This window comes from Staurois parvus, unplaced genomic scaffold (genome assembly GCF_062004578.1).
Source record: "Staurois parvus isolate SC_StPar_1 unplaced genomic scaffold, SC_StPar_1.0 ptg000682l, whole genome shotgun sequence".
Taxonomy (NCBI): domain Eukaryota; kingdom Metazoa; phylum Chordata; class Amphibia; order Anura; family Ranidae; genus Staurois; species Staurois parvus.
Window position 1 is genome coordinate 2,448,189 of NW_028318478.1, and position 22,227 is coordinate 2,470,415.

Sequence of the window (22,227 nt, forward strand, 5' to 3'; positions counted from 1 at the left end):
CTGAAACAAAAATCCTGGCATTCTGATAACGTGAATAGCCTAGACCAGTGGTCTCCAAACTGTGGCCTGGAGGCCAGATGTGGCCCTGTGCTTGCCCTTATCTGGTCCTTGGGATGCTATTACACCAATGATGGAGCACCATTTCCCCTACTGATGCCATCATTTTCTACTCCCACTGGCCACAGTCTGGCCCCCCTAAAGCCTGAAGGACAGTAAACTGGCCCTTTGCTTAGAAAGTTTGGAGACCCCTGGCCTAGACAACTTCCAGTCAATGGAGACAAACTTACCTGTGCTATACAAATTCAAATCGAAAGGATGTCATTATGAATGTGTAGCAATTTGTAAACTATAACAATTAAGTGAAAAAAAAAAGGTGGTAAACCATACCTTCCAACAGTCCCAGATTCTGAGGGACAGCCCTGGATTTTGACTTATGTCCTGCTCAGCTAAGAATTATCCCGCATTACCTGCACTGCCCCGCTCACTCTTCTTCTGCACAGCAGACACAAGCCAGGAGAAATAACAGCTATTTGTTTATTACTCGCTATAATTTTTTGCCATAATTCACCATCTGTTGCCCCTCTAGTCTCATATTTGTATATATATTCACCACATCTCAACCTTTAACAGCTTTTGGTTTTTACAGTTTTGCATTTTTTGCCTCCAATTCTCAATCCCTACAGGATTATATCTAATTATTCTCCTTACAGTTTAGGTAATGCCTGGACATTCATTATAAAACCGTCCTTTTAGCCTTACATGGGAGTACCTTAGCCTTACTCTCCTCATAGTCCTGTTGGGTAACATGTACTTGTGCTTAGCTGCATGCCTCCATCATGTCATAGTGACATATTTGGTAAGACTGAATAAAGACACCAGTCCATCCAGGTCAACCTGTGTGTGTATGTATTTATGTATCTAATATTCCTGAGACTAAGAGGATGGAACACCTTTTCTCTACAACCCATTAGTTTCCTAACCAGCCTGCTATCACCCAGTCCACTGGGATACTCTAGCTTGGGGCCAACAGAGTTCCCAGTTTTCACTGGCCTACTATAGGACACTTGGTGCTACACCCAACCAGTGCCCCTGTGTCTGTACAGTCATGGACATCAGACCCCACAGCAACTCACCATACACCAGTCTATTTTCAGGACACTATCATTCCTGTGCTAGTCATGTCTAAGAATCCAAATTCTCCTTCTGAGTAAGCTAGGTTATTAGCTACAGCTATTAACTAATCCAAAGAGCAGCATAAGGACTCATTCATTCTGGGGGGGATGGGGCGGGGGGGGGTTATTTACTAAAGCTGCATCAAAATGAGGTGCACTTCTGCATAGAAACCAATCAGGTTCCAGGTTTTAGTGCCAAAGCTTAATTGAACAAACTGAGGTTAGAAGCTGATTGGCTACCGTGCACAGCTGCACCAGATTCTGCGTGATCCAGTTTTAGTAAATCTAATCTGCTCCTAGGGGCACCTGGCTTTTTATTTCTGCCTCTGTACACTCCTGCATGTTAGCTTGTGGGGGAGATTTACTAAAAATGGTGCACTCAGAATCTGTGTGCAGTGAATCAGCTATACATGGGAGCCAATCCACTTCTAACTTCAGTTTGTTCAATTAATCTTTGACAATAAAACCTGAAAGCTGATTGGTTTTTATGCAGAGCTGCACCAGATTTTGCACTCTCCAGTTTTAGTGAATAAAGCAATATGTGTCCATGCACAAACAGGCTTTTAGAGGAGTTTAGAGGAAAAAAATCTCACTGCTAGTGCAGGAGCAGCAGCTTTTTGGCAGAAAATGCATCTAAATGCACCTTAACTCTAGGTATGCTTAGCACTTGAGTGTTAATTTGTTTCAATGGCCAGGGTAAATTATTATTCTAGCCAATGAAATGACTTAACTAAATGCTTGACGTGCCTATGAGTTACACACTTTTATTTTGTGTCTAATTTTTCATATTATCCTGAAATTGTAACTGTTTACATTTAAAAAAAACTAAGCCAATGCACAATATTTACTTTGTTGTACACTGCAGAAATATCAACTGCAGAGTGTTTCCTTTTTTAAAATGTATTGTTATATTTACCATTGTTTGCAGTTCTATTGACAATATAACATTTTTTGAGAGAGGTCTGAGGCATTTTACTTGTGGGAACACATTTGGCAAGGTGGATACACTTTTATCCTGTCTTGCTGCGGGGGGCGCTCTTTACTAAGCCTTCCCCAATACTGTGATGGCACCTTTACCAGGACCGTCTACATAAATTTGCAACATTCCTAGATGGTGAAAGTTACCGAGGCAGTTATAAGGTGAAAGGTATGAAACTCGATCTTTTCACAGTTCATAGTACAAGGTTGCCCTCGTTAAGCAGGATAATTCTGAAGCACACACACCTTCGTGTACTCCATTGTTTGTGATCCATTATTCAAACATGCAGGTGCAGTCAATGTCGCTGTTTAGTAGGATGTCGGTTTCAAAGTCGCTGTTATTTGCCATCCCTGTGCTATGGATGCTGAAGCGAATATTCCTGCCTTACCTGTGGCAAGACCTGAATTTCTTCTACAGAGCTGTCAGCTATGCGAAGAAGATAGAGCAAGCACTCAAACAATGCCCTTCTTTTGGCGTGCTGGATATGTTTCAGAAGCAAGTTGCCACTAGACCCGATCAGCCATTCATTATATACCAAGACCAATCGTATACCTTCAAGGAGATAGACCTTAAAAGCAATCAGGCAGCATGGGCTCTGAGGGAACATGCTAACCTGAAAAAGGGGGATTGTGTTGCTCTCTTCCTCGGTAATGAGCCGGCTTATATCTGGATATGGCTAGCACTGGCCAAATTAGGTTGCTCCATGGCATGTTTAAACTACAACATACGGTCTAAGTCTTTCCTTCATTGCTTCAAGTGCAGCAATGCGAAAGTGATCATCGCTGCTCCAGGTAAGAGATTTATGTCTTTTTAGCTTGAGAAAAGCAGTGTGAAGAAACTGATTGGACACCCTTAGTTATTCAGGAGTGCCAAAAATTACCAAAATTTTGTCAATAAACCAGCAGATGCCTGCTTTTTTTTTTTGTTAAAACCTTGGGCATCAGATCCTCAGAGTTTAACCTTTTTTCATTCACTGACCAAGAAATATTGATATAGATCAGGTGTTCTAAATTCAGATACTATATGCTTGTATTAAGTCAGTGACTTACAGAGACTGTTACTAGCCCACCTGACAACCTGCTTCAACTCTACTTTGTCAGCACCATTGCAAATATCCATTGCCTCTGGGTAAGGGGGAGCATGTGCAATAGAATTTACCTCACTTGGGGAGAAGGCTAATTTCATCACCTAGTGTAGGCTCTGTGAGTAAAGTGCACAAAAGATGCCCAGTGTAGTTCAGCAACTGCCCACTAGTCTCCATAGTTAGAGTTGGAATCTCTGTAGTGAAGTAGCTGTCTATGTAGCTGCTAGAGGTCCCCAGAGTAGCAAGTGGGGTGTACCATAGTGCATCTGGCGGGAGTCTGCATGGAAGAGTTGGCCGTGCAAGGACCAAAGCAGCAAATATGTAATCTTTGAGAATTTGGCTTCTGATAGCTTCCCCTTAGAGGGAAAGCAAGCAAGGAGAGGCATAGGACTTATGGGACTATTAGCATTTCTTGGGTATGGGATGTAGGACTCTGACAAACCCCTAAAAGAGCAGGGTTGTTCCTTAGCTCCTCCTTGCAACTGAAGAATGGCACTATCACCACTTTGGATGACTGAAGCACGTAAATGTGTACACAGTATCACTCTGTTCCAGTAAAAAGTTAAAAGGTTGTTCTTGCTTGGATGCTTTCTTCTCCTAATCTCATAATGGGAATGTCTTCCAGAAATTAGACTTGTGCTGGAAGGGCTGATGAGGGGGTCTATGGTCATAACGCCTGAGGAAGGTATGGAATGGGCTGCTGGGTGGTGCTTGTCAGGCCAGGCCAGGCCAGGCAAAGGACTTGTGAGGGTGCGTTTGTCAGGGAAGGATCCATTGCATTTAGTACCTCAAGACATTTAAGGGGCCAACATATGCCAGGCAGGAATATGTAAAAAAGTACAGGTGCTCCCTAAGTATAAGGCTGTATAATTGGAGGACATACTGCCAAGCATGGCTAAAAAAGAGTTCCAATACGATGCAGCAGGGTTAGGCTCCCAGGGGAATGGAGTGGCGGGGGAGAGTGCTAAGGGTGAATATATGTGAGCAGGGGGACAACTTTAGGTTCTGATTTAAACTCTGGTTTAGGTAACAAGCCTTTTCAGAAGGAGGTCAGCAATAGCTGCTTACATATTTTGTTCAATGCAGGTTACTTTAAAACAATGAAATATACTGATACTTCTATCGATGAAATATAAGAAAATCACTTACCCACCAAGGCCTGTTGTATTCAAGAAAACATGTTTCCTTCTGAAAAAAATAGTTTCTTGGCTGTCATGTAGATGCAATGGCTTTGGTACTTTTTGAGTCATTGCCCTAGGACAGTGTATGCATATTACTAGTCCTGACTTTCCTAATCTGCATGCTAGTTTTAAGTTCGTAACCCAAAATGGAGCTAGATATAGCCAGGCAACTAGCACATTTAGAAAAAGTAGGTCAGCAATCGTGTCTTTGAAAAACATCACTGATTGTAAAATGTATATAATGTTATTTTTATATTCTTTTTGAATACAGAGAACACGTGTCAGGTACTTTATGCTGTCTGTGCCCTCGTTAGGGAGATTCACCCTCTCTATTTGTCCTGTTTACTGTAATCATTAAAAGTTAAACTTTACATTGCCCCCCAGAACGGTAATAGAAGAGAAATCTTCCAATGGGGACACTAGTTCTGGTGACAACCAGGGATTCTCTCTCTTTAAAGGGATTCATGCTCATTTCCTGTTTTGGCTATGGGACAGGAAGTGAAGGGAAAGCTCCTCAAATCAAACACAGATTAAAAAAAAACCTGGCAGAGTTATAACACTCCCTTACTCTATCCAAAATGAAGAATAACGTTTTGCAGTTAGTTCTTTTAAAGTGTTACTAAACCCAGGACCCTGCATTCATTCTATCTGGTCTCCCACAGCACACAGAACATGGAAGTGCAATTATTTTAGTAAATATAAACTGCTAAATACCTTTTCTCATCAGTAGTATATAGCAGTCTTGTGACTTCTTTCAGTGTCCAGCAGAGCACATGTTAAAGCTTGTAGGAGGAGTTTTCATTTTGCTCTAGGAGGATGCAGAACCCCTGAACTCTGTCTGAACAGTGCTGATTGACTCTGTGCTGATCACATGCACTCTCCCAAGAAAAAAAAATACCTCTCTAGCAATACACACCAAACTGAGCATGTGCAGAGTATCTCCACAAGATATGTCTTATCAGGGGATAAAAGAGGGGCACTGGAAGATGGGGAAGGTCAGAGAAGTCAGGATGGAACAGCCTTTTTACAGAATGCAGAGAATTAACCCCTTAGGTTCCACAGTGAGTACAACAAGCATGCTCTACTGCATATACAGACTGATTTTACTGTTGTGGGTTTAGTCACACTTTAAGCTTACTTGACAGCATCTGTTTTGCTTTATCCAGAACTGAGGAGTGCTGTGGAAGAAGTTCTGCCGGCCCTGACAGAGCAGGAGGTGCTGGTCTTTTATCTGAGCAGAGAGTCACCCACCACAGGAGTATACAGTCTGCTGGACAAAGTGGAAGCCGCCTCTCAGGAACCCATCCCCAGCTCATTCAGGTCAGGTCTTAATGCGAAATCCCCAGCTCTCTACATCTACACATCTGGAACTACAGGTATATCGTACAATTGATTTCTCTTTACAACATCTGCAACTTATCACACAATTGAAGAACTCTGTGTGCATTGGTGGCTATGGCAGCCAATTTACCAAAAGATAACCTGTAGAAATAAAACACTTCAGCTCTTAGAGCTGAACTCTAGGTAAATATAACAGACACACATTAATACAGCTATGTATTAATTAATCATTTAAATCAAAAAAATTTTAACGCAAGCATTGTAAATACCTGAGTTTGACTTGCTATCAGCCTGTACCTGTGCAGCAGAGCTCAGACTGGGGACATGAGAAGCAGCATAAGGATCACTGAAGTGCAAGGATCATGTTGGTAGGAGGAGAGAGGAGTGACAGAGAGATGAGCTCATCAGACTGTTAGCGTCTTCTTTTCAGTCGCAGGTTGGGGTTATGGAGGAGACCAATGAGTGTCACTCAGCTACAGCAGGGAAAAATCAGGTCAGGTGCTGTGTAAGAGACATATTAAATCTCAGAATTTTATAGACAGAAATACAGATCCTTTGGCAGGTAAAATAGCTTCTTTCTATTTATTTCATCTGTGTAACTATTAATTAATAAATAATTAAATCAATTTTTTTAATGCAAGCATTGTAAATACCTGAGTTTGACTTGCTATCAGCCTGTACCTGTGCAGCAGAGCTCAGACTGGGGACATGAGAAGCAGCATAAGGAGCCAATCAGTTGCACTGCAGTGTAAGAATCATGTTGGTAGGAGGAGAGAGACGAGTGACAGAGGGATGAGCTCATCAGACTGTTAGCTTCTTCTTTTCAGTCGCAGGTTGGGGTTATGGAGGAGCAGGGGCGGACTGACCATTTGGAAACTCGGGCACTGCCCGAGGGCTCGGGGTCAGTAGGGGGCCCCATGAGTTTGGGCAAGGACACAGGGGCCCCATGATCCCCTATTGCCCAGGGGCCACATGAGTTGTCAGTCTGCCCCTGTGGAGGAGACCAATGAGTGTCACTCAACTACAGCAGGAAAAAATCAGGTCAGGTAAGAGACGTAATAAATCTCAGAATGTTATAGACAGAAATATAGATCCTTTGGCAGGTAAAATAGCTTCTTTGTATTTATTTCATCTGTGTAGCCATCAGTTTGCCTGGAGATTGGATGGGCTTTAAAGGCAGAGAAGCCACATATATGCATCCATGGCTAAATGGTTAGCACTTCTGCCTGGCAGTCCTAGGGTCGTTGATTTGAATCCCAGCCATGGCACCACCTGCATGGAGTTTGCATGTTCTCCCTGTGCCTGCGTGGGTTTCCTCTGGGTACTCCGGTTTCCTCCCACACTCCAAACACATGCTGGTAGGTTAATTGGCTCCTGCCTAAATTGGCCATAATATGTGTATGTATGAATGTTATTTAGGGACAGGGGCGGACTGACAACTCATGGGGCCCTGGGCAATAGGGGATCATGGGGCCCCTGTGTCCTTGCCTACACTCAAAGCACACACAAAAAAGCCTATAAAAAGGTACCAGTGGCATTTCATGGGGCCCCCTACTGACCCCAGGCTACGGGCAGTGCCTGAGTGCTCAAATGGCCAGTCTGCCCCTGGTTAGGGACCTTAGATTGTACACCCCTTGAGGATTAGGGACTGATGTGAATGTACAATATATATGTGTAAAGTGCTGTGTAAATTGACGGCGCTATATAAGTACCTGAAATAAATAAATATGCATCCCTATGTAAACAGTGCCTAGCACAGTTACTGGCAGGCAGAAAGCTCCCAATGTATACTTGGAATCAGGAGCTTTCCTATCATGTGACCGCTTTGACTGGCAGTCACATGATCAGAATGCTCACCTCCGCTGGGAGGAGATGGCGGAAAGGTGTTAAAATCATTTTCTATGCTTATATTTGACATAATTGGAAATATTTCACATTATTTATGTTCAGGAATCCATGTCAGAATCCCAGCTGCTAGATGTCAGTCTTACCACATTTAATGTTTAACCTTTAGTTACTGCATATGCATTGCACCTTTGGACTCTGGATTTACTATCTGGGCAACCTCCACTTACACAATTCTGCAAAGTTAAATAATTATTTCTGTTACACAACTGGTTTGGGGGACTCTGGTAACAGAGACATTTAAGAAGTATTGAGAGTAGTAAATCCTTTCCTTGGTCTTAAAGCTCACCCCCAAACAGGTATAAAGGCCAACACGTTGTATTCAACACAGCGCAGAGAAACATACTATGTACAATGTTTAAATGTCCAATAATAATACATATTCTATTTGTGAAAATGAAAAAAAAATTATAAAACCTGTGTGCTGGAAATTAAATACACTTTTCAAACTTTATATAAATCTTTTAAAGTACATGCTCAGTCTTCATCCAGAACACAGAGCACCATAAGTACAGCATGCGATTTTTTCCATGTCAGACCACACAGCTGTGTCCTTACATTTTAACAGCGGTCACCATTGCCCCTAGTGGAGAAGCTAAAGCGAGGCAAATATTCAGGAGCGGAGCTGATCTGTGTAAGGGGAGAGCCTGTCCACACTGTCTTGCAAAGTGCTGCATGCTGCCCATGTCTATGCAGCTTAGTGATTGGTGACCAGGGGCGGACTGACCATTTGGGAACTCGGGCACTGCCTGAGGGCCCAGGGTCAGTAGGGGGCCCCATGAGATCCCCCTGGTACCTTTCATAGGCTTTCTTGGGTGTGGTTTGAGTGTGGGTGAGGACACAGGGGCCCCATGATCCCCTATTGCCCGGGGGCCCCATGAGTTTTCAGTCCGCCCCCATTGGTGACTGCACATAACTGAAGATGTTCACAGTTGGTACTTGCATGGATAGGAGGAAGAACTGTTTATGCACATATTTATATTCATGAACCGCTGGAACTTTATATGTATTTATTACAGGTACTTGTATAGAACTGTCAATTTATGCAGTACTTTACACATTCAGTTGTGCTCAAACGTTTGCATACCCTGGCAGAAATTGTGAAATTTTGGCATTGGTATTGAAAATATGACTGATCATGCCAAAAAATGCTCTTTTATTGAAGGATGATGATCATATGAAGCCATTTATTATCACATAGTTGTTTGGCTCCTATTTAAATCATAATGATAACAGAAATCACCCAAATGGCTATGATCAAAAGTTTACATACCCTGGAATGTTTGGCCTTGGTACAGACACACAAGGTGACACACACGGGTTAAAATGCCAATTAGAGGTTAATGTCCCACATCTGTGGCTTTTTAAATTGCAATTAGTGTCAGTGTATAAATAGTCAATGAGTTTGTTAGCTCTTACGTGGAAGCACTGACTAGACTAGACACTGAGCCATGGGGATCAGAAAAGAACTGTCAAAAGTCCTGTGTAACAAGGTAATGTAACTTTATAAAGATGGAAAAGGACATATAGAGATGTCCAAAGCCTTGAATATGCCAGTCAGTACTGTTAAATCACCTATTAAGAAGTGGAAAGTTCGGGGATCTCTTGATACCAAGCCAAGGTCAGGTAGACCAAGAAAGATTGCAGCCATAACTGACAGAAGAATTGTCCGGGATTCAAAGAAAAACCCACAGGCAACCTCAAAAGAAATACAGGTTGCTCTGAAAAAAGATGGTGTGGTTGTTTTTAAGGAGTACAATACGGTGATACTTGAACAAAAATGACTTGTTTGCTCGAAGTGCCAGAAAGAAGCTTTTACTGCATCCCATTATCGTAGAGATGCAAACATGTATTTTTCCATAAAAGTAGAATGGACACTTAAAGTGATCTTAAACTCAGATTTAACCACTTGCCTAGCGGGCACTTTTACCCCCTTCCTGCCGAGGCCAATTTTCAGCTTTGAGTGCCGTTGCAATTGAATGACAATGGCGTGGTCATGTAACATTGTACCCATTCGAAATTTGTATAATTTTTTTTCACACAAATAGAGCTTTCTTTTGGTGGTATTTAACCGCCGCTGGGTTTTTATTTTTTTGCACTATAAACAAAATAAGAGCAAATAAAACATGTTTTTCTTTGTTTCTATTATAACATTTTGCAAACAGGTAATTTTTCTCCTTCACTGATGTGCATTGATGAGGCTGCAATGAAAAGCAGCACTGATGGGCAGCATTGATGGGCACTGATGAGGTGGCACGGATAGGTAGCACCGATGGGAACTGATAGGCTGCACTGATGAGGTGACACTGATGAGGCAGCACTGGTGGGCATTGATGAGGAGGCACTGATGGGCACTGACTGGGAGCAGTGCTGTGCACTGATGGGTGGCACTGCTGTGCACTGATGGGCACTGCTGGTTGGCAGTGCTGGCCACTGATAGGTGGCATTGCTGGGTACTGATGGGCGGCACTGATGATCAGGGCACTGATTATCGATGCAGATCTGCTCTGTGACATTTGCCGGTTATTGGAAGTACTTTTCTCACTCTGTGACTGTGAGGAAAGTGCTGCCGATAACCGGTAACTGTATTTACTTTGTGATCTGCTGTGTCATTGGACACAGCTGATCACGTGGTAAAAGGCCGTTGTAAATGGCCTTATTCCTAGTCATGTGATCAGCTGTGTCCGTAGGACACAGCGATAACCGACAGCACCGGGTGCGCACCTCTGGGGGCACACAGGAGGCGTGTTCTGGGAGGACATCATATGATGCCCTCTCAGAACTGGACAACTGCGCTGTAGTCGTCTTTCGGCTATAGCGTGGTTGTAAAGTGGTTAAAGAACATTCTATTACAATATGCATTCTTAACTCAGAAAAGTACCTTTTTATTGCTGTCAGCCTATTCCATTTTTTTTCTTTGCTGCTTTGGTCTGACTTTCAGATACAGGGTGACAACATTCATATAATACATTCAAGATCCTACTTTATGTAGGAACATAGCCACCCTCTCCTGCTCACTCCTGGGATTGACTAGGGACCATGGGATGTGTAGTGTGCAAAGAGCAGTGTACATGACCCCAACTTATGCACACTGCTTGTTCTAAACAAATGGAAGTGAAGGGGAAAAGTAGAAGTTTGGAATCTCATAGAGAATGTTACAAGGAGGTAGAAAAACCCAATATGTAACAATTTCCTGAAACATAGATTACAGGGCCATTACCTTCTCCCTCCCCTCTAGATGCTGGCGCACACTGAGCCAGTCCCGGGCCCACAGATGGGCAAGCAGAGCCCGAGAGACTTGGCGAGCTGGGGGGAGAGGCAGGCACTGTGGGCTGCGTGGAAGAAATTGGGTGACAGCGCTGCTGCCCGAATGCTTCCACCTAACAGGTGAGCCGTGCTGCTTGCCCACAGCGGGGCTACAGGTTGAAAAAAGATACTTGCCCGACACCCAGAACCACATGTCCCGGGCATCGGGCGATACAAATTCAACGTCCCTGATTCAATGTGACTCAGCACAGTGCGATTTTGGAAAAGGTTATTGGTGGACTTAAGTGCGATTTCAGCTCCATAGACTTGCATGTTATCTCACAGAAGTCGCATCAGCATAAAAGTATTGCTATACGACTTTGATGCATGAGTATTTTTTTTAACCCTCACCTCTCCTCACTGGTCATCCTTCATCCATGGATTCTGATACAGCTGTGATTTTGGCAGCCTTTCTTGGATCCTTCCTTTGATCGATAGATTGACCCTTCGATCGATTGACCCTTCTTGATCAATTCTTCCCTCAATCAATCGATCCTCCCTTTTGATCATTCAATACGTCCTTTGATCCTTCCTTTGATTCTTCAATCGATTGAAGGAAGGAAGGATCGATCGATCAAAGGATAAATTGATCTGAGGAAAGCTCGACTGATTGGAGGAAGGATCAAAACCACTTCAGTGTGAATCTAGCCATAGGCAGCAAGGATGAATGAGGAGGAGAAGTGAGGGCTAAAGAATGAAAAAAAAACACTCCTTCATCAAAGTCACATAGGAATGCTTCTTATCTATGCTGATGTGACTTCTAAAGTTGCATTGAAATCGCATCAAAGTCACATCAAAATAACAAGCAAGTCGCACTGCAAAGTCACACTGGAAATCGCATGAGAATATCTTTATAGAATTGTGGGAAGTGACATGGGGAAAATGCAACGCAAACGCAGCAAAAACACATAATTAAATTTAACGCAACAAGGCAAAAATGCAGCAAAATGCATATACGTTTTTGATGTTTTTATACAAAACGGTGTAAAAGTAGCCTTACTGCAGCCTTATTGTTAAACATATGTGAAAGACAAATAAAACGATTGTAAAAGGAAAAATCTTTGCAACTTGGCAGCATATATTAGTAAACCAATGATGACATAGAAATGTTCGAATGGGATAATAATTGACCATAATTAATGATCCATACAATGCTAAACATCTCTTTCTAAAAGGTCTCCCCAAGGCTGCTGTGATAAATCAAGGGCGTTTGCTGTTCAGCTCATCTATAAGTACACTGTCTGGAATTACATGCAAGGATATAGTGTACATTCCACTGCCTCTTTATCACAGTGCTGGACTTATGATTGGGATCCGTGGATGCATTCAACATGGTAGGTATTCCATTCTAGCTATTCAGTACTGATCATTTTATGAGTGAAATGTAGGATTAAGCCAGATTTAGTCCTGCCCCTCCCTTGCCTTCTAAGACTCTATTGGTCAGTAAGGCCACCTATCATAATAAAAGGACCAATGAAGAGGTAAAGGAGGAGACTGGGAAGGCAAGCTCAACAGCTTGTCCAAAGTGGTTGTAAACCTTTACATATATCCAGTGAAGTGACTGGCTTTGGGTGCTACACAGAGATAAAACAGATCCTCCTACATAAGATGTACCATATTATCTGCAGCCATCTCTCCTCTACAGTCTTCTAAAACACACAGATCAAAGGATTTTTCTCAGCTCCAGAAGGCAGGGATCTGACAACACACACTGCACTGCATGAGAGGAGAGCTCTGTGTAGTCTAAGAACAGAGTGGAAGTAATGGACACCCCTCTACAATTACTCATAGGAAAACATGTACAGCTGAGGCTTTCAATCACCTGCTGTGTGCTGGGCTGGGGCTATCTCCTAGTATTGTCTGGTGTCAAATTAGAAGAGAGATTCATGCAGAGGGAGGAGAAATCAGATAGGAACAACACAGGTGCTTTGGATTGAGGCAAGTATATATTATAGTAGGATATACTTCATTTTTTATTTCAGAGGTTTACAACCACTTCAGGGAAAAGCTGGTATTTACATACAGTGGATATAAAAAGTCTATACACACACCTGTAAAAATGTCATGTTTCTGTGATGTCAAAAAAATGAGACAACGATAAATCATTTCAGAACTTTTTCCACCTTTAATGTAACCTATAAACTGTACAACTCAGTTGAACAACAAACTGAAATCTTTTAGGTGGAGGGAAGTAAAAATAAAAATAAAAAACGAAAATAATATGGTTGCATAAGAGTGCACACCCTTAAATTACTACTTTGTTAAAGCACCTTTTAATTTGATTCCAGCACTCAGTCTTTTTGGGTATAAGTCTATCGGCATGGCACATCTTGACTTGGCAATATTTGCCCACTCTTCCTTGCAGAAACACTCCAAATCTGTCAGATTGTGAGGGCATCTCTTTTGCACAGCCCTCTACAGATCACTCCACAGATTTTCGATCAGATTCAGGTCTGGGCTCCGGCTGGGCCATTCCAAAACTTTAATCTTCTTCTGGTGAAGCCATTCCTTTATTGAATTGGATGTATGCTTTGGGTCGTTGTCATGCTGAAAGATGAAGTTCCTCTTCATGTTCAGCTTTCTAGCAGAAGCCTGAAGGTTTTGTGCCAATATTGACTGGTATTTAGAACTGTTCATAATTTCCTCTACCTTGACTAAGGCCCCAGTTCCAGCTGAAGAAAAACAGCCCCAAAGCATGATTTTGCCACCACCATGCTTCATTGTGGGTATGGTGTTCATATCTTTTGGAATTATGGCCAAAAAGTTCAACCATAAAGTTTCAGACCAGAACACATTTTCCCACATGCTTTTGGGAGACTTCAGATGTGTTTTTGCAAAATTTAGCTTGGATGTTTTTCTTCTTGAGAAAAGGCTTCAATCTTGCCACTCTACCCCATAGCCCAGACTTTTGAAGAATACGGGAGATTGTTGTGACATGTACCACACAGTCGGTACTTGCCAGATATTCCTGCAGCTCCTGTCATGTTGCTGTAGGCCTCTTGGCAGCCTCCCAGACCAGTTTTCTTCTAATCTTTTCATCAATTTTGGAGGGACGTCCAGTTCTTGGTAATGTCACTATTGTGCCATATTTTCTCCAATGATGACTGTCTTCACTGTGTTCCATGGTATATCTAATGCCTTGGAAATTCTTTTGTACCCCTCTCCTGACTGATACCTTTTAACAATGAGATCCCTCTGATGCTTTGGAAACTCTCTGTGGAGAATGGCTTTTGCTGTAGGATGCAACAAAGGAAATGCCAGGAAAGACCTACTAGAACAGCTGAACTTTATTTGGGGTTAATCAGAGGCACTTTAAATTATGGCAGGTGTGTACTGACCCCTATTTAACATGATTTTGAATGAGATTGCTTAATTCTGAACAGAGTTACATCCCCAGTTATAAGAGAATGTGCACACTTATGCAACCATGTTATTTTAGTTTTTATGTTTACTCCCCCACCCAAAAAAAAAAGATTTCAGTTTGTTTTGCAATTGAGTTGTACAGTTTATAGGTCACATTAAATGTGGAAAAAGTTCTGAAATTATTTATCTTTGTGTCATTTTTTTACATCAGAGAGTCCTGGCATTTTAACAGGGGTGTGTAGACTTTTTATATCCACTGTATAATGTTAATGAACTATAGCTCTGGGTCTACAGATAGTGCTAATATTGTTGTTAACTGTTAATAAAACCTTTTTGTGTATAGCTTGTATAAACAAATACACAAGGGCAGTGAGTTCTATTAATGACATATGCAGCCTCGCTTACTTTATTGTAAGTATACATTGCGATTCCTTTCACTTCTTCCTAACCACAATGCAAGCCTATGGATATGTTCTAACCTGATTAAAACATTATAAGTGTTAAGCTGCTTAACAAGGATTATAGTCCTACTCCTTGATTTTCAAATGACATATGGAACTGTTGAAATGGGGTTGAGGAGGAAACCCATGATAGTGAAGGTGAAGAGGGCATGAAGAAAGAGACAATTAGACACAGACAGAGGAGAGCCGTGAGAAGTAAATTGGGTAGTAAAAAAAAAGAAATGGAAAAAAAATAAGTAGGGTAGGAATAACAAAAGTAAACAAAAGTGAAAATGAGGGACTGCGGGGAAGGCGTTTAGAAAGTGGTTATCCATCTTCTCTGGGAGTCCCATCCTTTATCGGGTCCCCAAGGCCAGCCAGGGTTCTGGTGGCTACTCAGGGTGTGGTTTAAAGTTTGGGAACATCACAGTCAGGCCTTGATTACATGGGACATAAAATTACATCCAGGAATTCCTGAGTGGATTGTAGTGTACCCAGCAGACCCATGTCCTATTATATTTGGTCAGCCTATCCTGGACAGTGGACAATTTCCATCTCTGCTACCTTGTCTACAGTGAATCGATAAGACATCACCAGCACCCTGGTGCAGTCACTGTTCACAATGCCTATGCACTATTATCCACTAGTCACTATGTGAAACTGAGGGAGGGACCCTGTGTGGACCCAAAACATTGGGGGAGATTTACTAAAAGTGGTGTACTCAGAATCTGGTGCAGCTGTGCATGGTAGCCAACCAGCTTCTAATTTCTGCATTTTCAGTTAAACTCTGACAATAAAACCTGGAAGCTGATTGGCTTCTGTGCAGAGCTGCACCAGATTTTGCACCATGCAGCTCTAGTAAATAACCGCCATTGGCTTGCTTGACTAATCTGACATTGCACCAATAAAAGAGTGTATGTAACAGTGTGCTTGTGGCATCTCATCGTTTCACTTGCATAGTACCACCCTGTCAGGGCTCCGGGTATGACCAGAGGTGTGTGGACTGACACAGGGAAACGCAGGCTTCAGATATAGTATAAACAATATAATTTATTTAAGACTAAACAATACATAAACGCAGTGCAAGACTAAACATAAACACAGTGCAAACAAACCAAACCAAAACCCCCAACAGATAACAAAAGAACAATACTAAGCGTAGTCGGACGGGCCGGGTCAGGAACAATCAGGCAGACAAGGTACCAAAGGAGCAGACTGGAGAGTGGTCAGGAATAGCAGAGGTCAGGACAGGTGGAGTTCAATCAGAGTCAGGGATCAAGCAGGATCAGACAGGAAGCCGACAGGGTGCAGGTACAGGGGCTCTTGTGAAAACATACACCAAGGCCCTGATCACAGGCCTGGCCATTCCTTATATGCACCTTCTGCAATCAGCCTCAGGTGTTTTGGCTGACTGCAGGAGTGAGCTTATGGTTGCTGAGAGCACCCGCTGGCCAGTCCTGGTACTGCAACCCACAAGGCAGGTGAGTCCCACCACTATTGGCGAGTCCATTCCTGACACACCCCCTATACTCACTACGAGTGCCCATCTGTCACCAAAGTCGAACACTGTAAGAAGTGCATTCCTCATATTATGATTTGCCCTGCTTTGTCTAGTTTTACACACCAACACTATGGTTTTTAACGTGACTATACAGTCAAATTGACAGCACTGACTGCTCCAATCCAACTAGGAGGTAGAAGAGTGGGGATTTCAAATCCCCAGTCCACTTGGGTGGCTTTGTGGGTTCTGACAACTAGGCAACCCTGGAGTCAAGTACGATGGGGACCAGGGGGTGAGGAGGGTGTCCGGTGTTAGTTCACCTTTACATTTTTTTCTGTAAAGGTGAACTAACTCTTTAACCTGGCTCTAGAATTGGCCATAGACATTAGAGAATGGTCAGACGTGAGAGCCTCATATATTATCCTCATGATGTCCTCTAAGCCAGTTTTTTCTCTAAGTAAGGTCACTTTAGATACACAAGTACTCCTATTTAGAGTAATAAATGAAGGAAGGGGGCTTGCGTGTTGCAGGGAAGCTGCAGAACCAGGGAAAATGGTAATGGATTTTGGTTCCCCAGAGAAATAGTTTGGAGCTGTTAACTCTAATAAAACATTTGTGGGCCTCTTCAGCCTTTCCTCAGTTAATCTCTTGTAGTTCTGTGGCCTATAACTTGTAATTGGAGCTTAATTGTTTTGTTTTTGTTTTTTTTTTTAATCAGGAGCCACTTGTGTAATAAGGAATAAATTCTCGGCAAGTCAGTTCTGGGATGACTGCAGGAAATACAATGTTACTGCCTTCCAATACATAGGAGAAATTTTGCGATATTTATGTAACTCTCCAAAGGTATCAACAAAACTCTGAACTGTGAAATGAAAATGTTAACCACAACAGTGACATTGTGTTCCTTAGATAAATAAAAAGTAAAAATAAAAACGAGGCGTTAGGATTAGTTTTTGTCACTAGGCACCCTCCTCTAGGATATACACTATATATATATATATATATATATATATATATATATATATATATATATATATGACTGTTTAGATATAAAGTATAATGTTTGTTGTGGTAGAAAAGAGGAGAAGAGGACATGAGATGGGGCCCTTCTGGAAACAATGTAGTCCTTCAAGAAATTGGTATTGCCTGGCTGGGGAATGCCTGGGAGCCTTGATACCCTTAGACAGGTTTGGTAAGGGGGACAAGACAACTTTTGATCATAATGCCAAAGTGCTGACAGCCGCCTCCAGAGAAGGATAAGACTGTATATGCCTTGATGTTATCTCAAATAAAGAGTCTTCTTATTATGAATGACCTATTCTGGTTCTTTGCTTGACCAGAGGAGAATCAGGGTGAAGTATTGTATCCAGGTGCATATGGACTGGTAACTTATGGTTCCCTCAAGGAACAGAGCCCAAACTAACAATTCTATAGGCAGGAGGCCTGTTAGTGGTAACTTGGAAAGATAGCCAATGTTTTCCTGGAAATGCCTACCTTAGTACTTTGATAAAGAGTAGAATCAGTATCTGCTAAACAAACATCATAATTTATGTGTGGTAATATGTCGTCTGTTCATACTATAGCTCTCCATTAAAAAATGTGTAGCGCTACCTCCATAGGGGCCGCTTAATAATGCTTGTTTACAGTGGTTGCCCTGACCTTCAAAGCCTCCTGACACCTCTAACACTCTGGGTTCAGACATATTTCCACAGTATAGAATAATAATGCAATAGACACAGTTATTTAGTAACATCTCTATATTGTTCAAAAGAGTAGGCCACAGGAATATTGGGTTTAGAATATACAACCATAGTTAATGCATAAAAGCAGAACACGGGTGAAATACAAGTAATCAATTAGCAACATTGAACAAATTATACAGTAGTAAGCTTTAATTATTTAATTGCAACACCAGCAGTAAGAGGGGGAAGAAAAGGCTTGTTGACTTATCAGCTCCTTGTGAGCAACTGTCGCCACAATGGGGTTGCAGAGAACTATGTAAATGTATACACTGGAATAAATAGATATCCCTAGAAGTACCCTAATTTGAAAAACAATGGCTTTATAAGAGAACAGGTCCCTCTAAGTAGAGATTGCAACTTGAGTCTTGTGATGTTTAAAGTTCCTGATATGGTAGTATTCTTTGTCCTCTGCTAGCAATGGTGGAGACCATAAACATTAATGATTAGTGGTAATTTAATGAAGTTAAACAGATTTGGGCTGTGGTGCTGCTCAAACCAAAGATATCCTGGTAACTGAGATGTAAAGGTGTCTGCATGCGGTCTCTAGAACAGTGTTTCTCAACCGGGGTTCTGTGAGAGTTCCCCAGGGGTTCCACCGCAAATAAACATTGTGGCGGATGTATACTGCCCAATGTTGTTTCCAGTAGTGTTCTTAATGCGCTCTGACAGTCAGTACTGTCAGAGCGCATTGATACCTGAAATCTCCTCTGTAGTTCCAGGTTCTGTGAACTCAGAGGGAGGCACCGGGAGTACTGCACAGAGCGGGAGCTGAAAGGGGAGGTGTTACTTTCTATGGCAGAGCTGATCACAAGACGGTGGGAGGGAGCCCTACATGCGAGCCCACGACTGGATCACTAGGTGAGATCTCTTGACTCTGTAGAGATACTAGGCAGCATACAGGGAAGAGGGTGCAGAAGGAGGCAGAGAAAGTTGGAGCACTATGTGTGTAGGGCATCAGACAATACAGACTGGAGATTGAGCAGAGAGGAGAACATAGCTAAAACAGGAGGTGACATCCAGTGTTTGTCAGCAGTGATGCAGACTACAGAGAGGGGGAATGCACAGTTGGATGAGACTGAATGTAGGAGGAGGTGAGATCATATTAGGTATATGTTATACCATAACTGTACATAACATATTATGATCTCACCTCCTGCTACATTCAGTCTCATCCAGCCATGTGCCCCTGCAGTCTTCATTCAGCACTGCCATACACTGGATGTCACCTCCTGCTACATTAACCCATGTGCTCCCACTCTCTGCTCCCTCCTTCCACAGCCTGCATTCACTGCTGCGGCCATACACAGGATGTCACCTCCTGATCAAGCCACCTGTTCCCACTCTCTGCTCTCCACTTGATGCCACCCTCTGAGTTCAGAGGAACCACAATTACAGAGGAGGCATCAAGTATCAATGCGCACTGTCATTGTGTATTAAAAACAACATTCAGTGGATTTACATCAGCCACAATACTGATCTGTGGTGCAACCCCATGTGAGAAACCCTGTGTTATGGATTTGCAGAGCTGTGCAGGGAAGCATACTGTTCTTTACTGCACTCTTCCCCACAGGTCCTCCTCTTCTGTCTGTCCCAGGATGTTAAATGTAATATCACCTGGGACGGATGAGTGGAGAGCAGGGGCGGACTGACCATTTGGAAACTCGGGCACTGCCTGAGGGCCCAGGGTCAGTAGGGGGCCCCATGAGATGCCCCTGGTACCTTTTTAATAGGCTTTTTTGAGTTTGGGCAAGGACACGGGCTCAATGATCCCCTATTGCCCAGTGGCCCCAAGAGTTGTCAGTCCACCCCTGGCGGAGAGCTAGTGGGGATCAAGAAAAGGCATGTTACAACAGCTTCCCTGCACTGCTCTGCATTTGTTTGTTAATTGTTGTTAAATCTACAGCTCGCTGATCAGATCCAATGTTCCATGAGCTGTAGATCTGAAAATTTTCTTCAGGGGTTCCCTGAGATCTCAGACTTTTTGCCTGTCAGTACAGTGAGAAGAGATGGCTGTGTGAAGACCGGAAAGTGACAGTCCTGATGCAGAGAAGCTGATCTCGGTGTGGTGATTGGTGTCACCTCTGTACTGAACTGATGTGCAGACTCCCACAGCAGTAGGCCAGCAATTTGTCTCTGGAGGAGAATGACAGTTCCCCTTTGAATACCACACCAAGAGAGCAAGCCAGTTCCTTGCAGTAGACTATATCTGCTTTCCCAGTTTCATTCTCATTCACCAGCTTTCTGGTAGTTGTAGTTCAGTCAGCACTCAGGAATACAGTGTGTATTGGCTATAGGACTACAGGTCCCAGGATCATCTGCTGTCAGAAGAACTGGATCCACTCTGATAACAGGAGGTGATGTAGCAGTTCCAGTGCTGGGCACTAGGGGGAAAAGGATTAATCACAGTCTCATCTGTAAATGTCCCTATGATATAGCCGGCATCTGACTACAAAAATTACATTTTTAACTTAGAACTGGAATCCAAAATATATCCAGAGCTACCAGGAAGATGTTTGCCTTCTCTTTCTAACCTGCATTAAAAAATGACAGCTCCTTTAGGGGTGTGACGTCAAGGCGCACGTACGCAGACCGGAAGTGTCGCCGTGGCCATTTTGTTGGTTGTTCACACATGGCTTACTGCATTTGTTTGTTAGATCTTGCATAGGAGCCATGTTTGGAGCTGGAATTTTGGAATTTTAAATGTAAGTGGCTATTAAAATTTTCCCTATACTTTGAATGTGAGTCTTGAGACCCTTCTTGTCTTTTGAGGACCTTGGAAAATATCTTTGAAGAGGAAATGGAAGATCTCTGATTTAAATGCTGATGAGCTGATTATATATATACAGAGGGTAATAGTATGTAATACTATTGGTGTTGGTGGTTGCACAGTGTTGCAGTGTTCACGGAGTGCTCACAGTTTAATCTGTAGTTGATATGTGCACTATATATAATTATTAATTAATTATTAATTTAATCTTAAAAGTTTTTGCACATTTTATAGGTTGTGTTTTTGCACGGAGTGAATATTCTTTTATATAAGGGTAATACACTAGAGTATCTATATATTTTTTCTTTTGAGGTTATCACGGGATGGAATAGGATTCAATTCTTCTTATTGGATGATAAAGTTTGGAAATCTGGGACTTTTTTGAACACTGGACTTTTCGTTGGATTTTCTTTTTTTCTTTTTGGACAATTTATGAGGGTTTTTGGTGATTATATACAGTATATGACACTTTAAGGTTTAATTGTATGATTATTGCATCACAAAAAGGTTAGAATATATGATTATTATACTTTCTAGGGAGAAAGTATGACTTTTTGAGGGGTTTGAAGTGGAAGAGGTTATAAATTTAATTGTATTGTTACTGTCTTGTCTCATGTTCTGTCCCCCTTGCTATTGTACAGCGCTGAGCAAACCCTTTGGTGCTATATAAAAACTGTATAATAATAATGATTATTATTATAACTGTTAGCATGAATATGTTAGGGTTTGTTCAGACTTGAATTTCTAACTGTTAACAAACGTTCCTAGGGGGAGTACAACTGGGGCAATCAATGGTGGAGAAGGATCTGGGAGTTCTGGTAGATCACAAGCTTAATAATGGCATGCAATGCCAAGCTGCGGTTTCCAAAGTTAGGAAAATCCTCTCTTGTATTAAAATAAGTATAGACCCCAGAGAGAGATATCATATTACTCCGGTACAAATCATTAGTAACACCTCATCTGGAATATGCAGATCAGTTTTGGCCACCAATTCACAAAAAGAACATTGGGGAACTGGAGAAATAAAGAGAAGGGCTACCAAACTAATAAGAGGCATGGAGGAGATCAGCTATGAGGAAAGATTAGAGGAACTGAATTTATTCTTTCTTGAGAAGAGGAGATTAAGGGGGCATATGATCAATATGTATAAATACATCAGTGGTTCATATAGTGAACACGGTGTAGATCTATTCACCCTGAGGTCATCACAGAGGACAAGGGGGCACTCTTTATGTCTGGAGGAAAAGAAATTTCATGTCCAAATACAGAAAGATTTCTTCACAGTAAGAGCTGTGAAAATGTGGAATAGACTACCTCAAGAGTTGGTTCTGGCCAGCTCAGTGGATGGCTTTAAAAATGGCCTGGATTCTTTCCTAGCTACACAGAATAGAACTGGTTACTATTTATAGTAATGTTGATCCATGGAATATCAGATTGCCTCTTGGG

General features: G+C 42.2%; 1 protein-coding gene across 1 annotated transcript in view; it reads left to right on the plus strand.

Moving 5' to 3' along the window:
• The first annotated feature begins 2,365 nt into the window (after positions 1–2,365).
• The window catches only part of LOC149447531 (long-chain fatty acid transport protein 2-like), a 46,992-nt gene continuing 27,130 nt past the window's right edge, over positions 2,366–22,227 (plus strand). Inside the window, exons 1-4 of the mRNA XM_089652405.1 lie at positions 2,366–2,942; positions 5,583–5,792; positions 12,144–12,302; positions 16,991–17,115. Coding sequence (XP_089508531.1) covers positions 2,435–2,942; positions 5,583–5,792; positions 12,144–12,302; positions 16,991–17,115 — 1,002 coding nt within the window. The 5' untranslated portion in view covers positions 2,366–2,434. The remainder of the gene's footprint in view (positions 2,943–5,582; positions 5,793–12,143; positions 12,303–16,990; positions 17,116–22,227) is intronic.